Source organism: Electrophorus electricus, chromosome 25, assembly GCF_013358815.1.
Source record: "Electrophorus electricus isolate fEleEle1 chromosome 25, fEleEle1.pri, whole genome shotgun sequence".
In the NCBI taxonomy this organism is placed as follows: domain Eukaryota; kingdom Metazoa; phylum Chordata; class Actinopteri; order Gymnotiformes; family Gymnotidae; genus Electrophorus; species Electrophorus electricus.
In genome coordinates this window covers 5,930,384-5,954,523 of record NC_049559.1, presented here as the reverse complement: position 1 = coordinate 5,954,523, position 24,140 = coordinate 5,930,384, and the positions used below count along the sequence as shown (strand labels likewise).

Here is a 24,140-nt window from a genome sequence, read left to right as displayed (position 1 = left end):
ACAAGCAAGTCATTCTGTATTTTTAAATAATCACTGCTCTACTGTTACTAGAGCTTTAGATCTAAATACTCCAACCCAAGCAAAATACTCAAAGCTGCACGGTGGAAGGTCTCCGTACGTTTGATTGGAAACCACCGGAAAGCTTCCGGAGCGAGACTGAAAGGAAGAGGCAAAGGGATCTTGAGGAGGCAGATTCCGGCCAAGGGTACGAGGATGCAGTACAGCGAAGAGCAGCAAAGTTGAACAGCTTTCCACATTCTTATGGAGGGACGGAGTCTGTCTGCAGCTTTTCCACCATGGAATCGGAGGCACACGACGGGGCAGGGGAGCATTCAAACAAGTCCATTACAAATAACTGCCCATTTGAGAGAACACTCAAATATTTAAATAAAGCTTTGACACCGACTCACGTAATGCAACATAGGACGAACAGTATACGCAGTGAGCTTTTATCTAAATTCAAAGTCAAACAGAGGACTACGGGATGAGGGCAGGTGGCAAAGCAGAGATTCAATGGCATTTCAGTTCACTTTTATTTTTAGTGGCATAATTTTATTGACTATTATTTTTAACGTATTTCTGGTCATTTCACCCCATACAAAAGTAGTCTTCGCAATTCCAGCTTCTGCTGTGTTGTCCTCCACCCCTCCAAATAAGCATAAAATCATTTAGAGGAAGCCACACCGGAAAAAAGAAAATCTGAGGGAAAATTATAAATCGAAAAAATATATTTATATATTTATATATGTATATATTTATATATATTTACGAGGTATGTATCCACAAAAAGCAGTCTTTTTTTACCTTTGTCCACTCTTAATGAAGCCCCTCTTAAAACATTAATAATTAATATGATAATTATAATAATCAATAATGAGTCAGCGAACTGAAATGAGGAGCCGATGACCCCCGTCGACCCTGCCTTTAGGCCATTTAGCTTAGCTGTCTGAGACCGTCTGGTCTCCTCCCAATGGAGTCCAAAGCACCAAAGCCTCCAAACCACCAGGTGGCACTGCGGCACAAGCAGAATAGTCCTTTTCTTTTTACCAAATCACATCAAGTCCGAAAAAGGAAAAGCGACACACAAAAAAAAAAAAAATAAAAAAAAAAATCATCATCATCTTCTACAAGTTCAGCACAAAAAAATTTTTTATAAGCCAACATAGAGCAAACTCGTGTGGCGTTGCCCCTGGCAACCGTCTAAGTTAGGTTGGTGGGAAGAGTATCCGCAGATTAAAAGGTGTCTTGTGCAACAGAACAAAAACAAGCAAAAAGTCCCCCAAAAAAACCTTAAAACAACAGGGAAGGGCAAATCCTCCCAGCAACTGTGCTTTCTCTCTGACTCATGCCAGATACTGCTGCATGGCTGTCTTTGCCCTGAGAGTGTGACAGAGAAACAGACAGAAAAAGACTGATTAAGACCAGAATATCCCAGTACATGTAGTGAACATGACTGGAGCTCTGTGTGTGTGTGTGTGTGTTAGTTACCTATCACTGAGGTTAGAATCTGACGCCTGGGTAAGTTTGTGTAAAATATCTACAAAGCCCATTTCCCTTAATTTATCCTGCCTCTCCTGGGAACCTGTAGGAAGGGGAGAGAGAGAGAGAGAGAGAGAGAGAGAGAGAGAGTCTTAACCACTCACTGTCTCTAACAGCAGACTATGAAATTTCCACATACAATCAGTAAACAACTAGGTTAATTTAAATGTTCTCCATGGCAAATATTCCCACAATTTTCCTCAAATGACCACGATACACACTGTCCCACATGAGATCCTCCTCCACTCTCAGAGATGCCCAGTTTCTGTTACCTTGTTGTGACCCCCTCCCGCCCACGGCCACCAGATGACCAGTCCTTACCGTTCTCCTCGTTCCACACCAGGTTGGAGATGCAGAATGTGGCAGCCAGCTGCAGCTTCACGTTGGAGTGCCCCTGCACCCACACCCACACACGTGTAACCAATCACACACGTACACACACACGCGCGCGCATATGAGCCAGCAAAAGAAACAGCAAAATGCTAATATTTAGGGTAAAAGAATAAAAGATGAAATAAATGGGAAATTCACAGCATCTTAAACAATCCAGTGTCGTCGTAAATGAGGAAACTGTACCATGTAGTATTTGACTTTCTGGAGCATGTCATCGTTGGTCATGATGAGCTCCTTGGCTGTGTTGCCGTCGGCGATATTGGCAAGTATGCACAAAGTCTGCAAATCGAATATTACGTTAAAGGAGCTTTTTACATTTCCAATCACTGCACAACCTTCATTAAACAGGTTATGTACATGAAATAGCCCTTTTAAACGGGTTTTAGCCTGCCAATTTGCCAAGTCTGACAGTCCGCAGGTCCAGATCATTTTTCCACAAAGCGATAACTACTATTGCAAAAAAGTCCGAAATGATGAACACTTTCATTATGTGTGGGAAGAGTAGCAGCTGTGCATGCGTGTGTGTGTGTGTGTGTGTGTGTGTGTGTGTGTGTGTGCACAAGAGAGAGAGAGAGAGTGTGTGCGCGTGTCTCACCTGCTCTTTGACCTCTATGCTGTGCTCTCCCTCCAGGATCAATGTGACTGCTTGCATGATCTGTTTCCCATGTGAGCTCATGATCTGGTCGATGTGCTACACAGACGGAGAGAGGATTCACGTGTAAGGGCGGGGCTAAGGGCGGGCGTGTCTGTGGGCGTGTCAGCCTGCCCCTCACCGGTCGCGTGGAGAGCAGGTTACGCAGTAGACCCAGTGTCTTCATGAGGACGTTGGTGTCAGGGTCTGAGAAGAGCCGGAAGAGTTGCTCTGTGCCCAGAGCTCTCATGATCTCCACCTTCACCTTCTGATCAGCCTGGAATGCCATGTTCTACACACACACACACACACACACACACTCCATAAGCACAGCATACTCCATACGTGCCTATGCCCGTGTTGTATGACTGTCGGTGAAGTCCATTCACGCTGCAACTCTTACCATGAGAGCCCAGATGCCGTTGACCCTCAGTGCAGGGCTGTCGCTTTGTGTTAAGCTGCATAGTAATTCGATCACCCCAGACTCGAGGATGGGCTAGGCACAGTAACACAAGCCACGTTAGTGGAACTACCGCACCGTGAAACAGCAACGCACGTGCGTGCGCGCGTGTGCGCACACTGCCACCTCTCTACCATGTTGCGTGTATAAAGCCTGTGTATGGGTGTGTGTAGCTATCTCTGACCTCTTTACTGGGTGAAAACTCTAACAGCAGGTTGCATAGTGTGGAAGAGGCCATGATCAACACTTCGTCTGGAGCGTTCTGTAACAACTACACACACACACACACACACACACACACACACACACACACACACACACACACACACACACACACACACACACATACACACACATACATACACACACGTCAGGATAAAACAGCAGCTTGTGCTCTATGGTCACACTAGAAAAACGGCAGACCTTCATTAACGGCTTCCACACGGCGTGGTCGTGGAAACTTGTCCTGAGCTGCTGCACAGATCGAGAAAGACTATGGAGACATCTGCAGAGACAAGACAAAATACTATAAGGAGGGGTTTTTGAACATATATTTATGATCTACATAGATACATATCCATTATAGAAAATCTAAACCCATACATTTTCACACAGTATTTGGCAGACACTCTTATCCAGGACAACTTGCATACAATTACGGCCGATGGGCAGTGGTAGCTCAGTGGTTAAGGGACTTGACTCGTTATCAGAAGGTTGTGAGTTCAGGTCCCTGAGCCCTGAGCAAGACCCTTGAACCTCATTTGCCCGAGTCGTATTCAGTCAAGTTTTTATGTTGCTTTGGATAAAAGTGTCAGATAAATGCACAGATAAATGTACTGTAATGTAATTATTATGGAATTACTGGGAGACTGTATAGCTATGTGGTTGACTTTATACACCCGTTAGCTACGAGTGTGTCTGAAACTCCTGAACTCCACTAGGACGTCGTACCGTACATCTGCACACGTGTGATTCTAACACAACTGACTCATCAGATAATAAAGAGCAGAACCTGTAGCGTAGAAAATCCCCAACCGCAGGAAACACGAGGAAACAGATCTCTGCGCGAGCGGCTTCCAAAACACGGCTATGGAAAACCTGGTTGTTGAGAGATGGCAGAGGAAACAGAGGGAGGTACCTGACGGCGGCTAGGCGAACCTTGATGCTGGATTCGGACAGGCCGCTCACGATCCTGTCCATCATGTTCTCCGTCTCCGTGATCTGCGAGGACAGAGAGACACACACACACACACACACACACACAGTGAGTGTGAGTGAGCGAGTGTTCCGGAAGGCTGCTTTCCGTGTCTGGGTGCGGGTCGAGCGCCGCACGGACAGAGGGAGGCCCGAGGGCTGCACACCTTTTTCCGAACGTCCTCGTCGTTGGAGCCCAGGGAGGCGTACAGCTTGAAGGCTGCCTGTCTCAATTCATGAGCGTGCTTCAGATCATGATCCAGCTGAAGAGAGGGAGGAACGAGAGAGGGAGGAGAGATATAGAGAAGGAGAGAGAAAAAGAGAGAGGGAAAAGACAGACAGAGGATGGCACAGCAAGGTTAACACTGCTAATAATTAGTATGATTTTATGTACTCATTAATCAGGTTGCAGAGTTGGTCTACTGGCTTTGGCTATTTCCAAGGCCATCGGTGTCGTATATAATTTCTTCTGCCATACACTTCACCCCATCAATCCATCAATATCCTTCAGCTCTCTCCGTAATACACAACTCAACATGCTTTCATAGACACACGTTATGTGGTAGTAATGACTTAAAGTCTTTAAATAGTGACCTTTAAATGCCAACGAATAAATTAACCGATCCCAGCTGTGCGTGCGTGCGCGTGCGCGTGCACGTCTCACCCGTTTGATGTCGGTGATGGCGCTGACCGAGCTGGGGTATTTGAAGTAGTCTGCCAGCATGGCCACCAGGTGGTCCGTCACGCTAGCTATCCTCTGTAGCTCCACGTCTGGCTCTATCAGGTAAGCCAGAGTCTCCGCCCCCTCCACCCGCTCCTCCAGTAGTCGGTCTTTACTGCACATCCGCACCAGGCACGGCAGGGTCTGAGTGGAGACGCAGCTGGAATGACTGCTTTGCTATGCACGGATCAGGCTGAATGTGTGTTAAAACAAAAGCCAGTTCGATGGTACAACCAGGTCTCAAAGTCAGCGGGGCTTAGAGTTTAGGCCTGAGCAGTTAGGAGCTAGACGGGAAGCTCTCTGCTCTAACACGGGTGTCTACCTTTAGTACGATACAGTTGTCGTCTGTTCCGATGGCTCCTGCTCGACACATATATGTTAAACTGAGAGAGAGAACAGAGACAAGCAAAAACTCACTTGAATGAGTTTGTGAAAATGTTCAACTTTTTCTTTTTTTTACTTAAAAACCACTGCATCTGTTATGACGATACTTCAAAAGGTTGTCAAAACATACAAGCCTGTTAACTTGTCTATTATTAGAACCGCGACAAGCAACAGACAGCAGGAAGGACATTCCTCCATACTATTCCTAAAGGATTCCCAAGCCCGTGGCCGGCAGACAACCGGCAGAAGGACCGTATGAGTCCCAGAAGAACACTCACCATTTGGCTGCTGTCAGCTGCATTTCTATCGGCTTGTCTCTTTGCATCATTTGGACGAGAACCTGACAGAGCAGCTCCCCATCCACCAGGACTGGGGCACACACACCGAGACACACACACACACACACACCGCGTCAAAGCTCACAAACGCGTTCAGCTGAACGCCAACGCAAATCGTACAGACACAGTAGAGAGGTAGAGAGGCTGTCTCACCGTTCACCAGTGTCATGGAGACCTGAGTGTTCTCATACGCCAGGACAGAGAAACATTTTAGTGCCTGCATTCGTACCTGTGGAGGCAGGGACAGAGCGGGACTGATGGTCTGTCTCGTGTGTGTGTGTGTGTGTGTGTGTGTGTGTGTGTGTGTGTGTGTGTGTGAGGGGTCATATCTGTCTCACGCTCTGTGTGCTCTACCTTATAGGATAGAGAAGTAAGCAGAGGTGCAATGTTTTGGATGGCACCATGGTTGAACAAAACAGTCTGATGCTCTGGAGTCTAAAAACACACATATGCACGCATATGCACGCACGCGTACAGGCACACGCACACACGTGAGATGAGAATCAGCAGAAGAAGTCAGGGTCACTACTTTTTACAATCAGAGACAATCTGGACTGGCTGGTCATTAACTCTCAAAAGATAAACGCCTCTTATAGAATTACAAAACATACTTTATTGAAGAAAGGGTTAGAAGAGAGAGAGAGTGTGTGTGTGTGTGTGTGTGTGTGTGTGTGTGTGTGTGTGTGTGTGTGTGTGTGTGTGCGCGCGTGCGCGCACATGCGTTACCTTGCAGCAGTGAGAGAAGATTTGTGTGACGTACTCCTGTGTGCGCTGGGACCTGCTCAGCAGAGACATGAGGTGGGGGATCACAGTGTGGTCCTGATGCAAACAACAAACGACACAAATCAACCTCAACACTGCTGGGTGTGTTTGGAATATCTGCATCAGAAAGTTTAAAACATTTCAAACTTAACCTGAAAACAGGCCACCTGTGCACTTAAGGAGACGCATGACCTCTGGATCTACGTGACGCTCAGGTGAAGGTGCATTTACACTGTTCCTGCACGACTATGACTGACTCTTCCCACCTCCCTGTCCCTGCTGAGGGCCACGGGCAAGACAGCCTGCTAAACATCAGCTGTTCACATGATCATAAAAGGCCAAGCAAGTTTCCTGCTGCTAGGGTAGTAGTTTTAATTAGTAGTAGTAGTTTACTGAGCGAATGCCTACAAAACTTTTCCAGATGCATCATGAAAGCTGAAGGTATGAAACCTTCTTCAGTGCTCAGCTCGTCTCGACTGTCTTTGTGGTAAAGCAGGGGGAAAACTGAACTCTCACGGATGTCGAGGGAGCGTCCGATAAGCCAAACTAATGCTGGGGCTGGTATACTTGTTCATACTTTCATTGTTTCTCTGATGGGGCGATAGCTTTGCATCTGGCAGATTCATCTGTATGCAGGGCAGCTGGGATGATGCGTGGCAGAAAATAATAATAATAATGTCTCCTCGTAGAAAATAAACCGGAGATTCGGTGAGGCACAGTCACGCCAGATCAGTGTAAATCCACCGCAACACACAAGATTCATCAAGTGAATTTGTAGCGCCTTTTAGTGTCTGGCAGTATGTATGGACGCTGTTCAAAACAGAATCACATTTCTAAATGTGATTTTCTTCTGTAAGATCTAAAAAGACGTTATCAGTGCTTTGAAGAAATACGAGTGCTGTCGCTAATAAACGCTGATTTCAACAGCCCAGGCCTTCTACTGCCAATGTTTCAGCTGCTCAGACATGAGCCCCTGTAACAGGCGTGCAGCAGCAAAGCCCCCCAGACAACAGCGATCCCAAAGTGCAGGCCAGACAGCATCCTGTCTGCTCGCTGCCTTACTGTGTAGAGCAGCTGGACAGGAGTGACGGAGCTCACGAAGACCGTTCTCAAGCAGCGCAGACAGGCCTCGATGAAGACCAGGTCGAGACACAGGAGACCTGGGGGACGCACAGTCATTTCTCATCACGTCTCGCTTGGGCAGTGCAGTGCTCTGATTGAGTGAGCGCTTGTGTATGTGAACAGATAGCGATAGAGACATTTAAGGGGGGCGGTGGGGGGGGGGGGGGGTAAAGAGAGAGAGACCGACCGACCTTGAAGAAGGGCGGGGATGATATGACAATCCACCAGGGATTTGATGTTGTTCTCTGTGCCCATCGCCAGGCTGCCCAACACTACTGCACATTCTGCCCTCAGCTCTGCGCTGGACGAACTCTGCTGGAGTAAATACAGGAGCCTGGACAGAGACAAATGCGCAGCAAGTGACTTCTCAAAAGCAAAGCTACGCCGGTCTTTTAAGACCCAACATCTGTGAGGCACCCAAAAATGCTGACATGGGTAAGGATACGTTGGAACGAACTAGGCTCCAATAGCATGTGGCAACTGCTCACTGAGACACACGCATAACTGCCACGTGTTGCGAGCGATGCTTCCCATGTGTGCAGCAGCAAACGTGTTTGCATAGTTCTGTGGTAAAGAGGCTTTTGTAGAAGCTCTGCAGATTTATTCCCCAAATGGCTGGGTTTCACCAGCCTCTGCCTCAGGGCCCCTCTGATCAATCAGAAGCTCGCAGGAGGGGACCTAGGAGTCATGAACAGAAGACTGCACAGCAGAGGTTACTGCACCGAACACTGCGCAGTGCCCCACGGACACGGGTGACGCCGCTTCGTTCCAGCGCCCCCATACGTAGTCAACACGAAATGCTGTGAAGTACCAGTGTAGGGCAACTGTGACGATCGCGACACACACACACACACACACACACACACACACAATACAGGTGTTGCTAAGTTCTGATCTGCTGCTCTCGGGGAAAGGAGTGTACCGCTTGCGTGGCCTACCTCGGCACGGCTCCCAGCACAATCAGGTTGGCCTTCTGTTTGTTGTTGCCGATGACTGCATTCTTCATGTCACTGTCAAGACAATTCACATCATCGAGCACTTTCTACGAGTAGTAGCTTAACATAGAACGCATTCGCCTGCATGTAAAGAACACGTAAAGTTGAATTAAAGTTACACCCCTCCCATTTTTACATAATTCATGCGATGTTCTGACCAGGTCTTTATTAAATAAGAGTGTGCTCAGACTTGGTAGCTCTGACTTGATTAAAACAACCCTGGTGCGAATACTCACTTAGTGCAGTTTGGTAGAGGAAGTGTGAACGCTTCAAATTCCGATGCAGACCAAATAAAAACACTATCAGGTATACACAACCTTGATGAGCGCATTAAACCCATAGATTGTATTACAGGTGAGTTATTCGTCACTTATTGTGGTTTTATTGTAAATTTGATCGTGACGGAGGGAAGTGAACTCCAGGTATGAACACACCCTAAAATTCCCCAAAAGTATGATTATACGTCTAGAATCAGGTCGCTTCTCCCAATATTTCTGTAATCATAAGAATGCAAAAGGTAAAGACCTTAATGGGGGCGATTGTTTGCTACAGGTCAGACTGGCACTCACGCAGGTAAAGTACACAAAATTAAAATAATCAGGACCGACACTGATGGCGCAAGCCTACCACAGAAATATCCTTGGTCTTAGTACAGTCTTTGTAGCAATGCACCTTCTAATCTGTGGCAAAATGCCACAGTTATGAGAGAAGCCCTCGCAAATCTCACGTGGACGTGAGATGCCTAAGCGATCGCAGTTATGAGAGGGCATACACTACTACTGGAGAGTAGTGGAGCACCAGGCAGGTAGCAGACAGCTAACCGTAATCAGAGCTGCGTGTTAAAAATAAAGATGAAATATTCCGAGTCCTTGCCACAGAGATGCCGACATCACACACGCGCGCGCGCGCACACACACACACGAAGAAACACATACCAAAGACACAAAAAAGAGGACAAACTTGCTGGTTCACAAATCCATACTCACTGACTGAGCTGGCGATGCCAACACAGTCTCAATCTCTCTCTCAAGCTCTATATAACAGCCACAGATAACCACAGGCTAACCACTAATCATCCAGGCCGGGGAGGGAAAATATAAACTCGAAAATGCAATATGCACCAAGTGTCCAGAGACCGGCCACACACACACACACACACACACACACACACACACACACACACACATAAATACTCACATGACTCCCTGCAGCACTTTCTGCGGGTCGGGGTCGAAGAGCCGGTCAACATAATGGCGACTGGTGGCCGTGACTTCCTGCATGGTGTCAGACAACAAGACCCATATGAGTTGGCACACTCAGCCTACCCACAGCCTAGAAGGCAACGCCAGCAGGTGGGATGCTGGAGAACACCCAGGGGACTCATCCCCCAGCCCAGTCATCGGCAGCTTCACGAGCCAAGGAGTAGGGATGTGATACCTGAGAAGCCTGTTTGTACGCAGTCACAGATTCGCCTAGAAGCTTCCAGAGGTTTCGGGGAAGGCAACTGACCCCTCAGATCACTTTGCATGTGCAGGGGCCAGTCACGGCTCACACGACTTAAGCACAGGACCCCAAACCACAACAGCAATATTTGGGGCTCAGATTTCAGACCCAGACATACTAAACCATCTTAATGGGGGGGAAAGGCATAACTGCAAGTCATCTCATGTTTTGAAAACACGGCTGTCACGGTAAAACGGCACCAGTTTAGAATGAAAGTGTTAGTAGTGCACAGCGTTGCTACGTGGATTAAAAATCTGCAAAGTTTGAAGAGAGAGTTTGATATATTCTTTGTTTTTAAGGACTCGTTTTAAAAAATACCGTGCATGAGCGGGACTGAGTCACATGACAGCTTGAGGCCTGCGGAGTGTCACATGACCCCTCGCCACTATATTCCCACAAACAACGCACCACTGAGCCATGTTTGAATTTGCTAAACATCTCAGCAGGCAGTGAAACGTCAGATTGTAATCTACTCACATGATTTAGCCCTGCACACTTTTTTTCTGTGATCAAAAAGCGATCATAGGGCATGCACAGCCTCTTGAACTATACAATTATGGAGGTTCGTGGGAACAACTTCTACGCTGCGAACAGGTGACCATCACCAGATCATGGACTGGCGACCTAACACGGTTAGAGCCAGCGTGACTACTAAATGTTCGCGTCTTTTCACACACAGTATTTCGCTTGCTTGCTGGAGAACCAGTGGCATAACAGGCGTGTAAACTCAAAAGCATCACGCAACTACTACACAAATACGCCGCGACATGCGTAATATCCACCTGAACAGGAAACTCTCCCGACGGCTGTTTAAAGCTAAATATTCCGTGCCAACATGATCAGGACATCTGCTGAGCAGACCTCGACACCGCGACGTGAAGGGGGAGGGGGGGGGCGTCTCCGCCCTAGTAGCCCCTTGGCGTGCCAGCGGGGCAGAAACCTAGGTGTAATCGCACTGATACGCAAAAAGCAGGGTCCACACGACATATCCAATCGCGCTGGGCCTGCGGGTGAGCTCGCCAAGCCACAGCCCGGCTGAGCAGCCCGTGAAGTCGCCAGCGCTCCGGCCAGCCGGCGCGCCTGCCTCGCCTCCTCCAGCTCCTCGTATAATCCCCGAACGGAGAGGAGACTTCTTGAACGCACATGTGGAAGCGTGCGATGTTGCAGGTCGGGGGGCTGTCGCTCCTGCCCCGCGCCGGTAACTCATTCCGGGTCGGAACGCGTCGCCTCGCCAAACGCACCGTCCGAGCGCACGCGTGGGGGGTGGCGGTCGCATGAAACCGCCGTCCGGTCGGCCGGGTGCAACGCACGGAAGGGTGGAGGATCGGGGAGAATGGCGGAGGCTCGGGACTTACAGACAGCACGCTGACGCGTAGAGGGGCCTCCAGCAGGCACGCCATCGCTCTCCCCTCGCGGCGCCCGGGCTGCAGCAGCACTTTCCAAACTCTCCACCTGCTCTGGAAACGCGATAACATGAACGCTGGGCGGGAAAAATTAAAACGAAATAGAACGTTTATGGCGTTTTAACGCTCAGTTAATATCGTTCTTTGCAAAGCAGATGCCATTTACCGATAATGGCAACGTTAATGTCGTTGCCTTGTCTTTCGTTCTACATTAATTTCACACATTCCTTCGCGTGTTCCTTTAGACCGAGTACGCGAGGGAGTTTAGCTAATAAAGAATTAGTTTATAGGAATTTTCCTAGTGCACAAATCATTATGATGGAAACCGCATGTGGCTAATAAAAATACATTTACTCAAGAAAACTCTCGAACGAAGTGCGCATGCGCGGAGCGCTAAGCGCCTGGAGGCTGGTGTTGGGAGCTAAGCGCAGGTCGCTAGCTGGCTGAGTTATTACTTGATTTTAACTAGCAGTCGACACACAGGTATGTATAATTACCTAACGGCCTTTATAGCAGCAGAGCCAGTGGTACAGAACGTGTGTTATTACTGCTATCTGCTCCCTGGGTGGCTCTGGTGTGCGCTACAGGAGCTGTGGCCTTCGTGACGAAAACATTCCTGCGTTTTTCCTCAGTTTTCCAGCTTCGCAAACCGAACCTCCCTTCAGGGACTATGAAGATAGCCGTGGAGGGCTGCTGCCACGGCGAGCTGGACCAGGTCTACGCGACGGTGGCGCACCTGGAGCGCAGGGAGGGCGTGAAGGTGGAGCTGCTGCTGTGCTGCGGCGACTTCCAGGCCGTGCGCAACGAGGGGGACCTGGGGTGCATGGCGGTGCCGCCCCGGTACAGACACATGCAGACGTTTTACAGGTAAGACGCCGCCCTGTGACCGCGCCGGCGCTCGTAGGTCTTGGGTCTTGGGTCTTTTTGTTGTGGATGCTGGTTTCTCATATTCCGACTTGTGGAAGGTACTATTCTGGAGAGAAGAAGGCGCCCGTCTTGACCATTTTCATCGGTGGAAACCATGAAGCTTCTAACCATTTGCAAGAATTACCCTATGGAGGCTGGGTGGCCCCTAATATATACTATCTGGGTAAGAAGTTGTGGGTATGTATGCCCAGCTCTGCACCTGAACCCTGGTAAATCTCACCTGCTGCAGAGTTTAACGCTGTTTTGTGCCTGAAAATGCCGATGGGATTGAAATATTCCGACATTTCTAAAGGCTCTGATTAACTGGATGAGAGATGTAAGGTTTGGATGTAACTCTGCGGGAGCCTGGATTTGCTGGAGCAAGGTCGGATGTCTGTGCAGTGAAGTTGGTGCTCACACGTGCACCGTGCATTCCAACGTTAAAGTGGACTGCACCGATTGTCCTGTTTTTGCAGGTTATGCAGGCGTTGTTCGCTACAAAGGAATAAGGATCGGTGGCCTCTCTGGAATTTTCAAATCCCATGATTACAGAAAAGGTGAGCGCCGAAGAAACTCCAACTATCTAGTGGTGCTGGGCCCTAAAATGAGATGTTTGCTTTAAATATCTGTCGTTTTTTAGGACACTATGAGTTTCCACCATACAACCCAGAAACTCTGCGCAGTGCCTACCACATCAGGAACAGTGATGTCTTTAAGCTAAAACAAGTAAGTCTGATTTCTATGGGGGTTAGTATCCATGGAAGGAATTTGTGACCACAAAAAGTTATTTCAGCAACCTTATACTAACGGGTTGTCCAATACATAGTCATGCAAATGCCGACTGAAGAGCACACTACTTCGTTAGTCATTCAGTGGCTATTTGTGTGTACTACTGATGGAGACTGGCAGATATTTCTCTTTGGAATGAGATTTCACATGACACAAAATATGTGAGCTGTTCTGTCATTCCCAGATCACAGAAACGTGTACTTGACAAAATGGCAGCTTTCCAGTTCTAGAAAGCTCAAAAAGCAGCTGTTTGCGGAATATGTACCCAAAAAAAAACTGGACAATTACCCGCCATTAGCATCACGAGCCAGTTCAGAACTCAGCACCAGGAATAACATGGAAAACGTAAAGGCCGAATGGCTGGTGTTGCTTTAAAAAAAAAAAATCAGCAATCAAGCGCGTCAGTGTTTTTAAGTAGTCTGTCGTCGTTCTGCCCGCTTTGTGGAACGCTCCCTTTGGCCATGTGTGCCGCTGCAGATCCAGATGCCCATGGATGTGTTCCTGACGCACGACTGGCCGCGGGGGATCTACCACTACGGAAGCACAAAGCAGCTGCTGCAGAAGAAGCGCTTCCTGCGCGAGGAGGTGGAGGCTGGCACGCTGGGCAGCCCTGCTGCTGCTGAGCTCCTCCAGCATCTGCAGCCCAGCTACTGGTTCTCCGCCCACTTGCACGTCAAGTTCGCTGCCTTCATGCAGCACGAGGTACGGCTGTGAGCTGCTGGGTCCACACACCACGTCGGCGGAACGACGGGCGAATTATGGTTTTGTGTGTCCGTAGGCCAAGGGAAATGCCGCTCCTAAGACCACCAAGTTCCTCTCTCTAGACAAGTGTCTGCCTTACAGAGACTTCCTTCAGGTGAGGCGTTATTTCAGCGGTAGGGATGCAGTTGTTTTTCAGCCAGTTATGTGACACAAAGCATGTTTGCCACTGAATGGGTTATTGACATTTCAGTGAAATGTATTTGTTTATTTTCTGTTTTGTAGATAGTGGACATACCAGAGAGGCCTGGCTCCTCTGACCAGTTGGAGTATGACCCGGAGTGGCTGGCCATCCTCAAGGCCACTGATCACCTTCAGAAGCCCTTACCCAACATCTGGCACCCTCCAGAGAATAACGGCCTTCACTCTCGGTAAGTATTCCTCCCTCTGTTAATATGAGTTATCTAATCGTGTGCGTGTGCGCTAGAGATGCACTGATTCTTTGCCGATGACAATTGCACTCGTGCACCACATGTAGGCGACAGCAGCACAAATACAGCTGTACTTGACCAGTACAGTGACTGCATTAAGCCTATACAACAACATAGTGCCTCGAGTGTTATAACCTAGTGCACATTTTTATATCAAGAAGTTTCCATTGAATGCAAAGTTGAACAAAAAATGTTTCTGTATGCTGTCATTTATAATGCATAGAAAGAAATATAATCTTTCTAAATCTGAATCAGCCAGTTGTATTGAAAAGAATGAAATTTGGAATAGGCCAAGAAAATTGCAATCTAGTGCACACACACACACACACACACACACACACAGTGTATTTTATTTATATAATAAATAATATATTTCTTTTTTTTGTGTGTGTACACCTCAGTTCTCCCTTAGTTGATGACGCTGTGCCTTTTGTATAGGTGGGACTACAGTGCCTCAGAAGAGGCCATGATGGAGGTGGTTGGCGACTTGAATGGCGAGCTCAACATCCCTGAGAACTTCAGCATGACCGTGCCTGCGTATGACCCCTCCTGCCCTCAGCCCCACGCCCTCCCAACCTACTCCACCAACCCCCAGACCACAGAGCTGTGCGCCACCCTCCGCCTGACGGATATCTATGCCCTGGCTGGCCAGGCGGGGCACATCCCGCCGGCGGGGGCTTCGGAGGAGGGGGCCACCGAAGAGGAGGAGGACGAGGACAACGGGAGCACAGGTAGCACGGACGAGCCCAGCGAATACCCAACTGACACCTCGGCCCTCTCCAGCTCTTTTAACCCTGACGAGATCACCATTGAAGATGAGTGGGAGGAGAATGAGGGGGAGCAGGGAGAGGAGGAAGAGGAGAAAGGGACAGACGCCGTGGTGCCCGAGGCTGTGGTCGGCGCTTCGGACGGCGCTCCGGACAGCGCTCCGGACAGCGACCGGGACAGCAGCCCAGTTCGACAGGCGACGGGCAGACTCTCCTTACCGCCCCCTCGCCTAGAGGCCGAGGCAGATGGATTTCCTCCGGCGTCCGGCTCCGTGCCCTCCTCCGGTGGTCTCTCCCAGACGAGCTCGGAGGAAGAGGGTGGAGCCCATCCAGCCAGAGTCCCCAAGCGTTGTAGTGGAGAGGCCAAGGGGGCAAACAGTCCCACAGGGGCCACCCCCAGAATCAAGCGACGGAACCAGGCCATCTACACAGCGGCGGAAGACGAGGAGAGCTAGGGGTAGATGTCAGCTTCTGGGGAAAACATGACGTGGAAAACATTCTTCTTTTTTTTTTATTTGATTGGATCAAGTTCTTTCATTTATTTGTTACAGCGCCCAGCCTCATCAGTTTTTAGTGTATTTTTAAAAAAGAATTTAAGAACATTTACCATGAAGCTCAGAAGGTTTGCCATTATCAATAGTGAACACCACTTTGATTTTGCTCCTGCCACGTTCTTGTGTCTTCAGATGCTTGAAACGTATTCTCAGTTGGTGAAGATGGCTTTATTAGTTATGATAAATATCTGGCAATTGGTGACCATTTGACCATTAGTGTGTTTCCTTTTTTAAAAACATTATGTGTATATTATGACACTTTCAATTTCAGGAGTCTGCTGTTATATTAAAAAGAACAAAAGCTATCCAGTATGATTTCTCTCATATTACAGCAGATCTCTGCTTATGAAGAAGTCAGTTGAGCATCAGCTTCCTGAGGGTCGAGGTAACACTAGCAATGGGAACAATTGAGTGTTGGTTTGTTTTTGTTTGTTTTTTTATCTTCATACTGCCTTGCATTTTTATAGGATTGTGCATACAAGTATAAAATTTGGGATTTCTTTTTACTCAAATCCAGTATGTGAGTCTTCAAATCTAATGAAATTTGTGAAATCTAATACAATTAGAAGCTAAATTCTTATTAAACTTTGGGTGATGACTTCAGGAAATATGTGACATGCAGGTCACGTTCATGTAGTCTTGGCTTTCAATAACGTACTGTCTACTTAATGGACTAGTGGACCGTATTTGCACAAAAATGCTCATTAGGCAAGCTCGTGGGAGTCTGTTAGCATTTTGCAAACTAATAAACTAACACCTAAACTTTAGTTTAAACTAATGCTCACTGGCTGTGTGGAGTGAAGCGAGAACCTTGGAGATCAAGAAACAAACTCAATATTTTCCATTCATAGCAGAATAGCACAGGTTTATTTAACTTTTCCGTTTACAGAAGTGTTAACAGGAGATCAAATCTATAGCACAAAACCCAAAATGATTGTGAGAGACATGACAAATTATTTTAACACAGCTGATGTATCATTACCTAAATCACCATGAAGTATTGGCAATCCATAAGGTTATTAGCTTAAACCAATTTTGGATTCAAACTTGATAGAATCCTTTTTAAAACACATAAACTGACAACAGACAGCATCCATAAAACAAGACATTTTAAAGGACCTTTCATCAACATACAAATGTGCTGCAGGTTATTGATACACTTCAGATCAAGGTCTCAGAAACGCTATGCATTAGGCCAGAGGATCCCCAACCATTTTAATAACCCATCTAGTCCATGTTTTTTTGCTCTCTCCCAGCTTCCAATACACTCAAAACAAATAACACAGATGTAGGGCATTATTTTTCAGCCCAGTCCTTGGGGAGCCACAGACAGCCCACATTTTGTTGACTGTGCCTTCAGGAATCCATACATCCTGCTACAGTTGGGTCGGGAGCTGCGACAGGGCAAAAACTTCGACTGTCTGGGCCTCGAAGACTAGGTTGGAAAACAGGACAGTGGGAGACTGACGCCTGGTACTTTACAGGCTGCAAAAGAAGCGTGACTGGGCTCCTGGTTCTTAAGGACCGGGCTAGGAAGCCCTGCTTCGGACAAGCCTTCAACTCAAATGCGCCATGAGCGAGCCCAAAATGAAAAACACTGAAAAAGCAGAGAGTAGGCACTTCTGTTTTGTCCAACCTTACTGGGACATTTAAGGTGGGCAAAACTCCCCTCGCCCCCACTTTCCTCTGCAGTGCATCACGCAGCATTAGATTTTTAGTAATATGCATTGAAAGCGATTGATTGCTTTTATTTTTTATTTTTACTGTTGCTTTAAGACACACAGCACAAGAAGACCGGTTCTATGTAACCTCTGCACTCAGAAATGTCAAGAAGCAAAAGTAAAATGGTTACCAATCATTTCTTTGTCATTAACACGAGTAGATTACAGATGGTTGCCCAAGTTTCCTGAACAGTAGTTTTTAACGAGCGGCCATTACAAACAGGCATTGTGTTGTTGTTTTTTCCCCATCAGCAAACACGGGACTCCATGACCGGTGTGGGCACAACCAGCTGGAGGTTATGCCAAAAGAGGGACAGTTGAGACGTTTCCCGTTGTCCAAGACAGACGTAGAAATAAAGCCTGCATGCGTGCAGGAGAATAGGTCCACGGAGGAATAAACGGGTGCTGGGGCCAGGGCGTTTCCACGTACGACTTTATTTACTTGACAGAGATCGCTGAGGTTTTCTCACACCTGACCGAATACACTGAGCCTTTTTTTCCCCACACGGCGCGACTGACAGAGCTAGATTGTACTCAGTGCTGAAGAGCCAGAGGAGAACTGGAGAGCGATGACTCATGGCAGTACTGCCAGAGAAGGAGTGGACATTTGGCCTCATGGCTGGAAGCCTGCTGAGGATAGCCAAGGGGCACAAGGGACCTCCTTGATCTGGTAAATGACCAAGTAAGGGAACGTGTTTCGGAAAGAAGAACTTGCCGTCATCATTTTCTCCACGTTTTCTTCTGATTTGTCGAGCGGAATATCGAACTTTCTCAATCTGTAATTATCTTTGCTGTTCATTTCACTTCTCTGCAGATCCAAAATTACACTAACCACTAAACTGCTTGCGTACTCCAGAATGAATGTTGACAAAATGAAAGGAAAAAAACCCAAAAACCAAAAGACATCCACAATTAAGTGTTAGATACTACACACAGTCCCATTACCAACTACAAAATTCCCACTTAATCCTTTGTTTTGCATCAGATTTCCCATCTCAGGAATCTCTTTCTGGCATCAGTGAGGGACCCAATACTCTCCTCGTATCCTTCAGGTTTCTCTCTCTCTGTGTCTCTCCGTCCTGGAGGCGAAAGGGTGGAGGGGAGGGGAGGGGATTGGGTAAGACAGGGTGTCGGTGGTCTCCCTTGTTGATGCAGATGGGGTGTTGGCAGCTGTTTAGTTCCCACAGCAGCTCCGAGTGGAGTGGGCATCTGGATCCTGGACATTGACTCCCCGATGTCGAGCGGCATGCGTTGGGTTCTGGGTGTCCGTTTTTGGCATCTTCTTTGCTGCAAGATTTTTTAAATAAATAAATAAATGCATGCATACGTTCTGTTGTCAAGGTTGAGGAGAGGGAAACTATTGTACAAAACACAACGTACACTGAAATAAGACTCATTTCAGAGAATTCATTTATAGTATATAACTTCAGGTCTGTCCTAGTTGTGAACACTCCCTTGCCAGGTGTACCCCTGCATACTGAGCATCTTCTCTGCCCGTTTCACTGGTTGCTGTCGTGTTTTGTTCTATGGATTTTGACTCTCATTCCCCTCTGGTCTGTTTGCTTCCTTTGGCTCATGTCCGGATTAGTACATTTTGGACAAATCCCTCATCTACACTTCAGGCTTCCCCATTTGTTTTGTCTGCTCTCTCTGGCTACTGACTTTCTCTGCCGCTCCAGATTATCCCTTTTGTAAATAAAAGCAGCTCCTTTGATTTTTATCTCTGAGCGTCTGTTTCCCATCTGTGACGTTACAGTTGTACAAGAACTCTTTTCAGGTATGTGCTATTTGTGAAGAAGCAGCATTTATCTTAATGGTATCCTAGACTCTGGCGCAGTGTACTAGCATAAGGATAACTTCCACAGAGACAACAAAGCACTTTTGTAAATCACTCTGGACAAGAGCCTCTGCTAAATGCTGTACGTGGAAATATGAATGTTGGGAGAGGCATTGTGGACGCTCACCGATGGCCAGGAATAACTCATTGACGTTCATAGCGGTCTTGGCAGAGGTTTCCATGAACAACAGGCCTGTGTCCTCAGCGTACGTCTGAGCCTCCTATAACACGAGCATATACATTGACTGCCATTTACTCCTTATGCTATGTGACATCAAAACACACCAAAGGCAACCACTAGCTGTCTGCTGTACACATCACACACAAGGATGTTATTTAAATGTTACACATTTTGACATTTACATGTCAAGTTCACATGTCAAGAGAGCCATCAACCCTCACATATAATTTTTTATTTCCAATATTTTCCCCCGTTCAAGGTATGGGCTGCAGAAGCAAGACCAAATTTGCTAGAGTTGTTGTTTAGCTTGTTTAAATGTGGCATTAAGAGCAGAGAAGAGTGTCTCGCAGCACTGTGTGTGTTTGTTTGACACTGAGTATTGCAGCAGGTCCATCAGACTGCTGAAATAGAAAACATTTTATTACAAAACAAAATTCTAATTATATATCCTTAATATCACTCAGGTTTAGTAAACAGTATGCCACTACCATTTAGGATGATTAATTTCAAATGTTTGGATACTGTTGATGTAGCCACATAGGTGTACATAGTACTGTGTACAAAATTAAGTGTACATAACAAAAACCAGGCACTTCAAGGACTTTTAAGACAGAAGAGTCCTTGATATAAATTGGCCTGTGTGTAACCTATCATGTATGCTGTGTTTTTGTAAAATACCCAGGTACTGAAATAGCTGCTCTTAATAATCCAATCTACTTCCACTTAATGTGTCGCAAAATTAGCACCACTTTCTTAACTAAGTCTTTTCTATAGGCCTTCGATAGTTCAACTCAAAGTCCACCGTGACTAATAACAAATGCCACAACCTTTGGAACCAAATTTCCCCAATCTGAAACCATGGCTTTGCTAATAACAGCCTTATCAGGTTTGACTAGCCCGACTAACAACTGGCAATGTCCTAGATTACAGGGACCCATCGGTCAGTCTGAGCCCGAGGACGGTTCAGAGCGGCACCTCGTACTCCACCAGCCTCTTGTCAGCAAGGTCGGCCTTGTTTCCCGCCAGGGCGATGACGATGTTGGGGCTCGCCTGCCTCTGCAGCTCCTTCACCCAGGCCTTGGCCCGCTCAAACGTCTCCTGCAAAAAGGGGCGCGAACACCATCCCTGACGCGGGCTAACCCAAGCGACGCATTTAAACTTGGTGAAGGTCTGTGGATACAAGCTAACAACTACAAAAATGTGGTAAATACAAATCAATAAATATAGCATCCCGAATGCTCCATACCGGCTTGGTAATGTCGAACACGACGATGGCGGCCTGAGCGCCGCGGTAGTACATGGGGGCCAGACTGTGGTAGCGCTCCTGTCCAGCGGTGTCCCAAATCTCGAACTTCACTGTCGTGTCATCCAGACAAACCGACTGGGCCAAGAAGGCAGCTGATGAAAGATGACAGAGAGGAAGCTGAGGTCACTGATACAGAACCCCAGCCCCTTCTGAACTCATCGCAGGTCAGTCCCACGGCTTTCAGCGAATGCTTTCTCTTCCTAAGTAAACCAGCTCGGCTTCTTATTACATTTCATGGCTCATAGTACAATAGTAAGATTACCCGATAGTACATCTCGATAATACATATTAATAATCACTCAGTAGTTCGTTATAGTCATGCTTCTATCAAAAGCATTCATGTTTTGTGTGTATTGTAGAAAAGAAACTTCTATATCTAGATACATGTGAAAGAATATACATATTGGATTTCCCTTTTGCCTTGAAGATATGATGATAATGCATGCAAGAACACTTAGAAGACATCTCATGGGATGTTGTCCAGATCTACTAAGTCTGTTTTATATGGAGAGACCCCACTGACTATGTCATTCATAACTGGGCATGATCTGTGTGTAGAAAACCAGCACTTACACGTTCGCTTATTGGCAATTACTAGTGTGTTTATTCCAAACGATAAATAGAGTGTTTGCATACTTTAAAGGCACCTTCACAGAGTTCTATGAATGCAAAAAAAACCCCGTTCATCTCCCTATTTATCCACACAATAGCGACATGACTGAGTTTGAACATCAGTCACACCGGCTGCAGGGTGCGGTTGCTCCGGTTTCAGTGTTAGAAGTTAAGAACGGTGACATCAAAGCGCCGGGGTGCGATCTGTGGATATAAGGTGGCTCGGATTGACGCGAGCTGCTCTGCTGCAAACATATTCCTGTTTGATTCTCTCTTCTCCACTCAACCATCACTCCTGCGCTCCTGATCAGTCTGAGGTCCGCTGCGCCTGGGATCTACTCCGCGTCACCTAAACTAACGCAGCAAGCCTTTCCACCACCTCCAACATTTGAACACATGTTTCAGGGCTTTTAAGTGACCTTTTCATTATTCTCATATGCTATGAATATCCAAACAGGATCACCCCACTTTCTCACTAACAGAAATCTAGTGCAACATAATGCATAATTATATTGCTAGAGATTTCTTATAATTACATTGTAATAGATTTCTCCGCATCATAGATACACACCCCACACAAGCTCAGGTTTAGATTTTCTGTAGTGAGGATGAAGGGTTTGCTCTGCTTTATACTAAAACCCTGATTCAACAGACATTTCCATTTTTATTTATGTAATTGGGCCTGTGCTCTTATCCTGAGCAACTTACACATTTATTAATACAGTACATTTACTCCCTGGAAACAGAACCCATGACCTTGATGTGACACTTTCTTTTGATCCCGGGTCATTTCCCCCTCTCTCCTCCTCACCTCCAATAGTGGTCTCCTGGAACTCGTCAAACTGGCCCTTGACAAAGCGCAGGACCAGGCTGGACTTGCCCACTGCCATGTCTCCTAGCAGCACCAGCTTGAACTGGCAGATCTTAGTCTGGGGCAGGCTCCCGTTGACCCGGCCTCTCCCACGGGTGCTCATGGTGGAGTGAAGGGTGCTGGCCGTGAGGCGCGGTGACAGGGGCCCCGCGGGGTGGGGGGTTTCCTCTCTGCGAGCGCAGTGACCCGAGCGCTGGACAGCAGCCTTGTCTCTCCCTCCTCGGGTACTTCTGAAGTCTGCTGGAAGCCTCCGGAGCTGAAGCGATGATGATGATGAAGGAAGAAAACTGGTTAGCGAGTGTCACAATGACGTTGTTCCATTTTTGTTATTAGAGCCAAATGTTTGGCATCACATCACAGCAACTTTAAAAGAGGTACGTGAATGAAGTGAGGTACTCTAAGTGTTTGCATTAAAAAAGGTTGCTGCAGAGATGTGAAAAGACCATTTGTAAATCAGGATGCAACCCACTGCTTCTCCCACTACTTACACCTTACAACATATTCATCACACCTATGCAAGACCATGCAAACGGCAGTACGCTACACAACAGCTCCGGCACTGAGTAGCTGATATGATCGATGAGGACCGTGGTGGACAAAAGTGGCTTGGCTTTGACCACTGAACAGAAATCCTGTGATGCCGCATCCTTTTCGCCCCTTCTCTTCTGATTCAAACACTCTCCCGGTGCTATCAAAACACACATATATGGTGTGACGTTTGGGACAAACTGAAAAAGTCCACCTGGGTCACTGAATGCTTGCAGTACCACTTCTTGATAAGACCCTACAATACAAACACTTTCAACTACATGAAGTTCATAGGTCGGAGCGGACTGAGTCGACAACCTCGGATTGCAACCATGTTGGCGAGTATCTGCAGTGGGGTCTCCTCAGCTCTCCTACGACTCCTATCACTTTAACACAATCATGACATTTCGTTGTGGGGGGGGAGGATCGGGTCAATCACACAGTATTTCTGAGCTAACAGTCTGACTTTTAGTCTTTCGGGACTGCGTAAGTGTTAGTATCAGTTTGAGTGTGGTAGGAGAGAGCGCCTCTAGGCGCACAATGGACTGCGCTTTGGCCACCGCCGGGCGAACAAAGCGGCCCATACGCTAAAATGTCCACTGATGGCGCGACTGTCGCACCCCGTTCTGGTCAAATCGCTTGCTATCGATACGCATCGTTTCACATATCTACCTGTCAAAGGTGTCGTGCTCTCCTGTCGTATCCGGAGGCCAGTGTCGTCGATCCAGGTCCTTCGGTTGTTGATGTATCAGCTGGTTAAAGGCTGCGGGGACTTCCTGCCTAGTTGCGCAGCCGCACAATCCAACGCAAGTCACGCGTGTTGGGGCACTGGCTGGCTACCTCGAAAAATACCTCGAATAATACGTAAATCAGCATCCAGATAGATTAAATCCTGCCTAATTTCCTACGATGTACCGAATCAGACGTTACCGACTCGAAACAGAAAGCGCGGTCAAGCCATCCGCGATATCTATACTGAAAGTTTGGTGTGCGCATATATCCTGTATTACGGTAGAGAAATGGTGGTTGCTCTCGTTTTTAGTGTAGAAATTTCCGAACCTGCTTTACCCCTTTGAGAAACTTGGGTGCTGCTGTCCTACACATTCCTGCCTCGTGGTTCCCGTGTGATTAGAAAATGCCCGAATATTTGTAGGTGCTTTCCATGCCTGTCATATGGCCCAGCATATGGTCTTGCTGTAGATCCTTTATTCTGATCCGGGCAACTGTCCTTGGCTTCTAGAGTTGGCTTATAGGGTGGTCTTGGAAGTCCTGTGGCCCAATGTGTTTGCCAGTCGGTGGTGTTTGGACCTCTGGTGTTGTTACCTTCTGAACCTGTGCACATATACACACTCAACTTGGTGACTAGTATTCCTGACTAGAGCTTCCATGTTGTGTACAGCCAGGTTTTGGGATTTGCTATATCATTTCCTAAC

The 24,140-nt window shown here is 47.2% G+C and overlaps 3 protein-coding genes across 5 annotated transcripts; 1 reads left to right on the top strand and 2 right to left on the bottom strand.

Moving 5' to 3' along the window:
- Positions 1–514: 514 nt before the first annotated feature.
- Positions 515–11,615, bottom strand: armc8 (armadillo repeat containing 8). Of its 2 annotated transcripts, none has more exons than XM_026995551.2 (22): positions 11,398–11,615; positions 9,737–9,813; positions 8,483–8,554; positions 7,736–7,878; positions 7,485–7,582; positions 6,387–6,479; positions 6,015–6,095; positions 5,814–5,889; positions 5,601–5,691; positions 5,261–5,321; positions 4,882–5,082; positions 4,385–4,480; positions 4,162–4,244; positions 3,447–3,528; positions 3,208–3,294; positions 2,967–3,059; positions 2,706–2,855; positions 2,528–2,623; positions 2,116–2,211; positions 1,861–1,933; positions 1,489–1,582; positions 515–1,377 (listed from the first exon to the last, which is right to left on the bottom strand). In XM_026995551.2, exons 1-22 carry the CDS (start codon positions 11,515–11,517, stop codon positions 1,344–1,346), a joined length of 2,097 nt encoding a protein of 698 aa, XP_026851352.1. In that variant the 5' UTR covers positions 11,518–11,615; the 3' UTR covers positions 515–1,343. The 2 variants fall into 2 exon arrangements, with proteins under 2 accessions (XP_026851352.1, XP_026851359.1); XM_026995558.2 differs by lacking the exon at positions 11,398–11,615 and adding an exon at positions 10,825–10,909.
- Positions 11,162–17,496, top strand: dbr1 (debranching RNA lariats 1). Of its 2 annotated transcripts, none has more exons than XM_035522884.1 (9): positions 11,162–11,240; positions 12,078–12,312; positions 12,411–12,535; positions 12,828–12,908; positions 12,992–13,077; positions 13,618–13,842; positions 13,919–13,996; positions 14,125–14,270; positions 14,769–17,496. In XM_035522884.1, exons 1-9 carry the CDS (start codon positions 11,186–11,188, stop codon positions 15,550–15,552), a joined length of 1,815 nt encoding a protein of 604 aa, XP_035378777.1. In that variant the 5' UTR covers positions 11,162–11,185; the 3' UTR covers positions 15,553–17,496. The 2 variants fall into 2 exon arrangements, with proteins under 2 accessions (XP_035378777.1, XP_026851371.2); XM_026995570.2 differs by lacking the exon at positions 11,162–11,240 and adding an exon at positions 11,688–11,928.
- On the bottom strand, positions 16,498–24,117 carry rab5b (RAB5B, member RAS oncogene family). The gene is made up of 6 exons (XM_035522885.1): positions 23,380–24,117; positions 22,120–22,435; positions 20,637–20,788; positions 20,366–20,488; positions 19,337–19,430; positions 16,498–18,659 (listed from the first exon to the last, which is right to left on the bottom strand). Exons 2-6 carry the CDS (start codon positions 22,280–22,282, stop codon positions 18,547–18,549), a joined length of 645 nt encoding a protein of 214 aa, XP_035378778.1. The 5' UTR covers positions 22,283–22,435; positions 23,380–24,117; the 3' UTR covers positions 16,498–18,546.
- Positions 24,118–24,140: the final 23 nt, after the last annotated feature.

What these genes read in the sequence shown, in the direction of transcription:
- armc8 (XM_026995551.2), bottom strand. Translation starts at nt 11,517, where the DNA reads ATGTTATCGCGTTTCCAGAGCAGGTGGAGAGTTTGGAAAGTGCTGCTG. An exon ending in GTTCGCCTAGCCGCCGTCAG is followed by an intron (nt 3,529 to 4,161) that starts GTACCTCCCTCT and finishes TTGTCTCTGCAG; the next exon opens with ATGTCTCCATAGTCTTTCTC. An exon ending in GCATAGAGGTCAAAGAGCAG is followed by an intron (nt 2,212 to 2,527) that starts GTGAGACACGCG and finishes TTCGATTTGCAG; the next exon opens with ACTTTGTGCATACTTGCCAA.
- rab5b (XM_035522885.1), bottom strand. Translation starts at nt 22,282, where the DNA reads ATGAGCACCCGTGGGAGAGGCCGGGTCAACGGGAGCCTGCCCCAGACT. An exon ending in CCAGGAGACCACTATTGGAG is followed by an intron (nt 20,789 to 22,119) that starts GTGAGGAGGAGA and finishes ATCTTTCATCAG; the next exon opens with CTGCCTTCTTGGCCCAGTCG. An exon ending in AGAGGCTGGTGGAGTACGAG is followed by an intron (nt 19,431 to 20,365) that starts GTGCCGCTCTGA and finishes CTCGTGTTATAG; the next exon opens with GAGGCTCAGACGTACGCTGA.
- dbr1 (XM_035522884.1), top strand. Translation starts at nt 11,186, where the DNA reads ATGTGGAAGCGTGCGATGTTGCAGGTCGGGGGGCTGTCGCTCCTGCCC. An exon ending in CTTACAGAGACTTCCTTCAG is followed by an intron (nt 13,997 to 14,124) that starts GTGAGGCGTTAT and finishes TCTGTTTTGTAG; the next exon opens with ATAGTGGACATACCAGAGAG. An exon ending in AATAACGGCCTTCACTCTCG is followed by an intron (nt 14,271 to 14,768) that starts GTAAGTATTCCT and finishes CCTTTTGTATAG; the next exon opens with GTGGGACTACAGTGCCTCAG.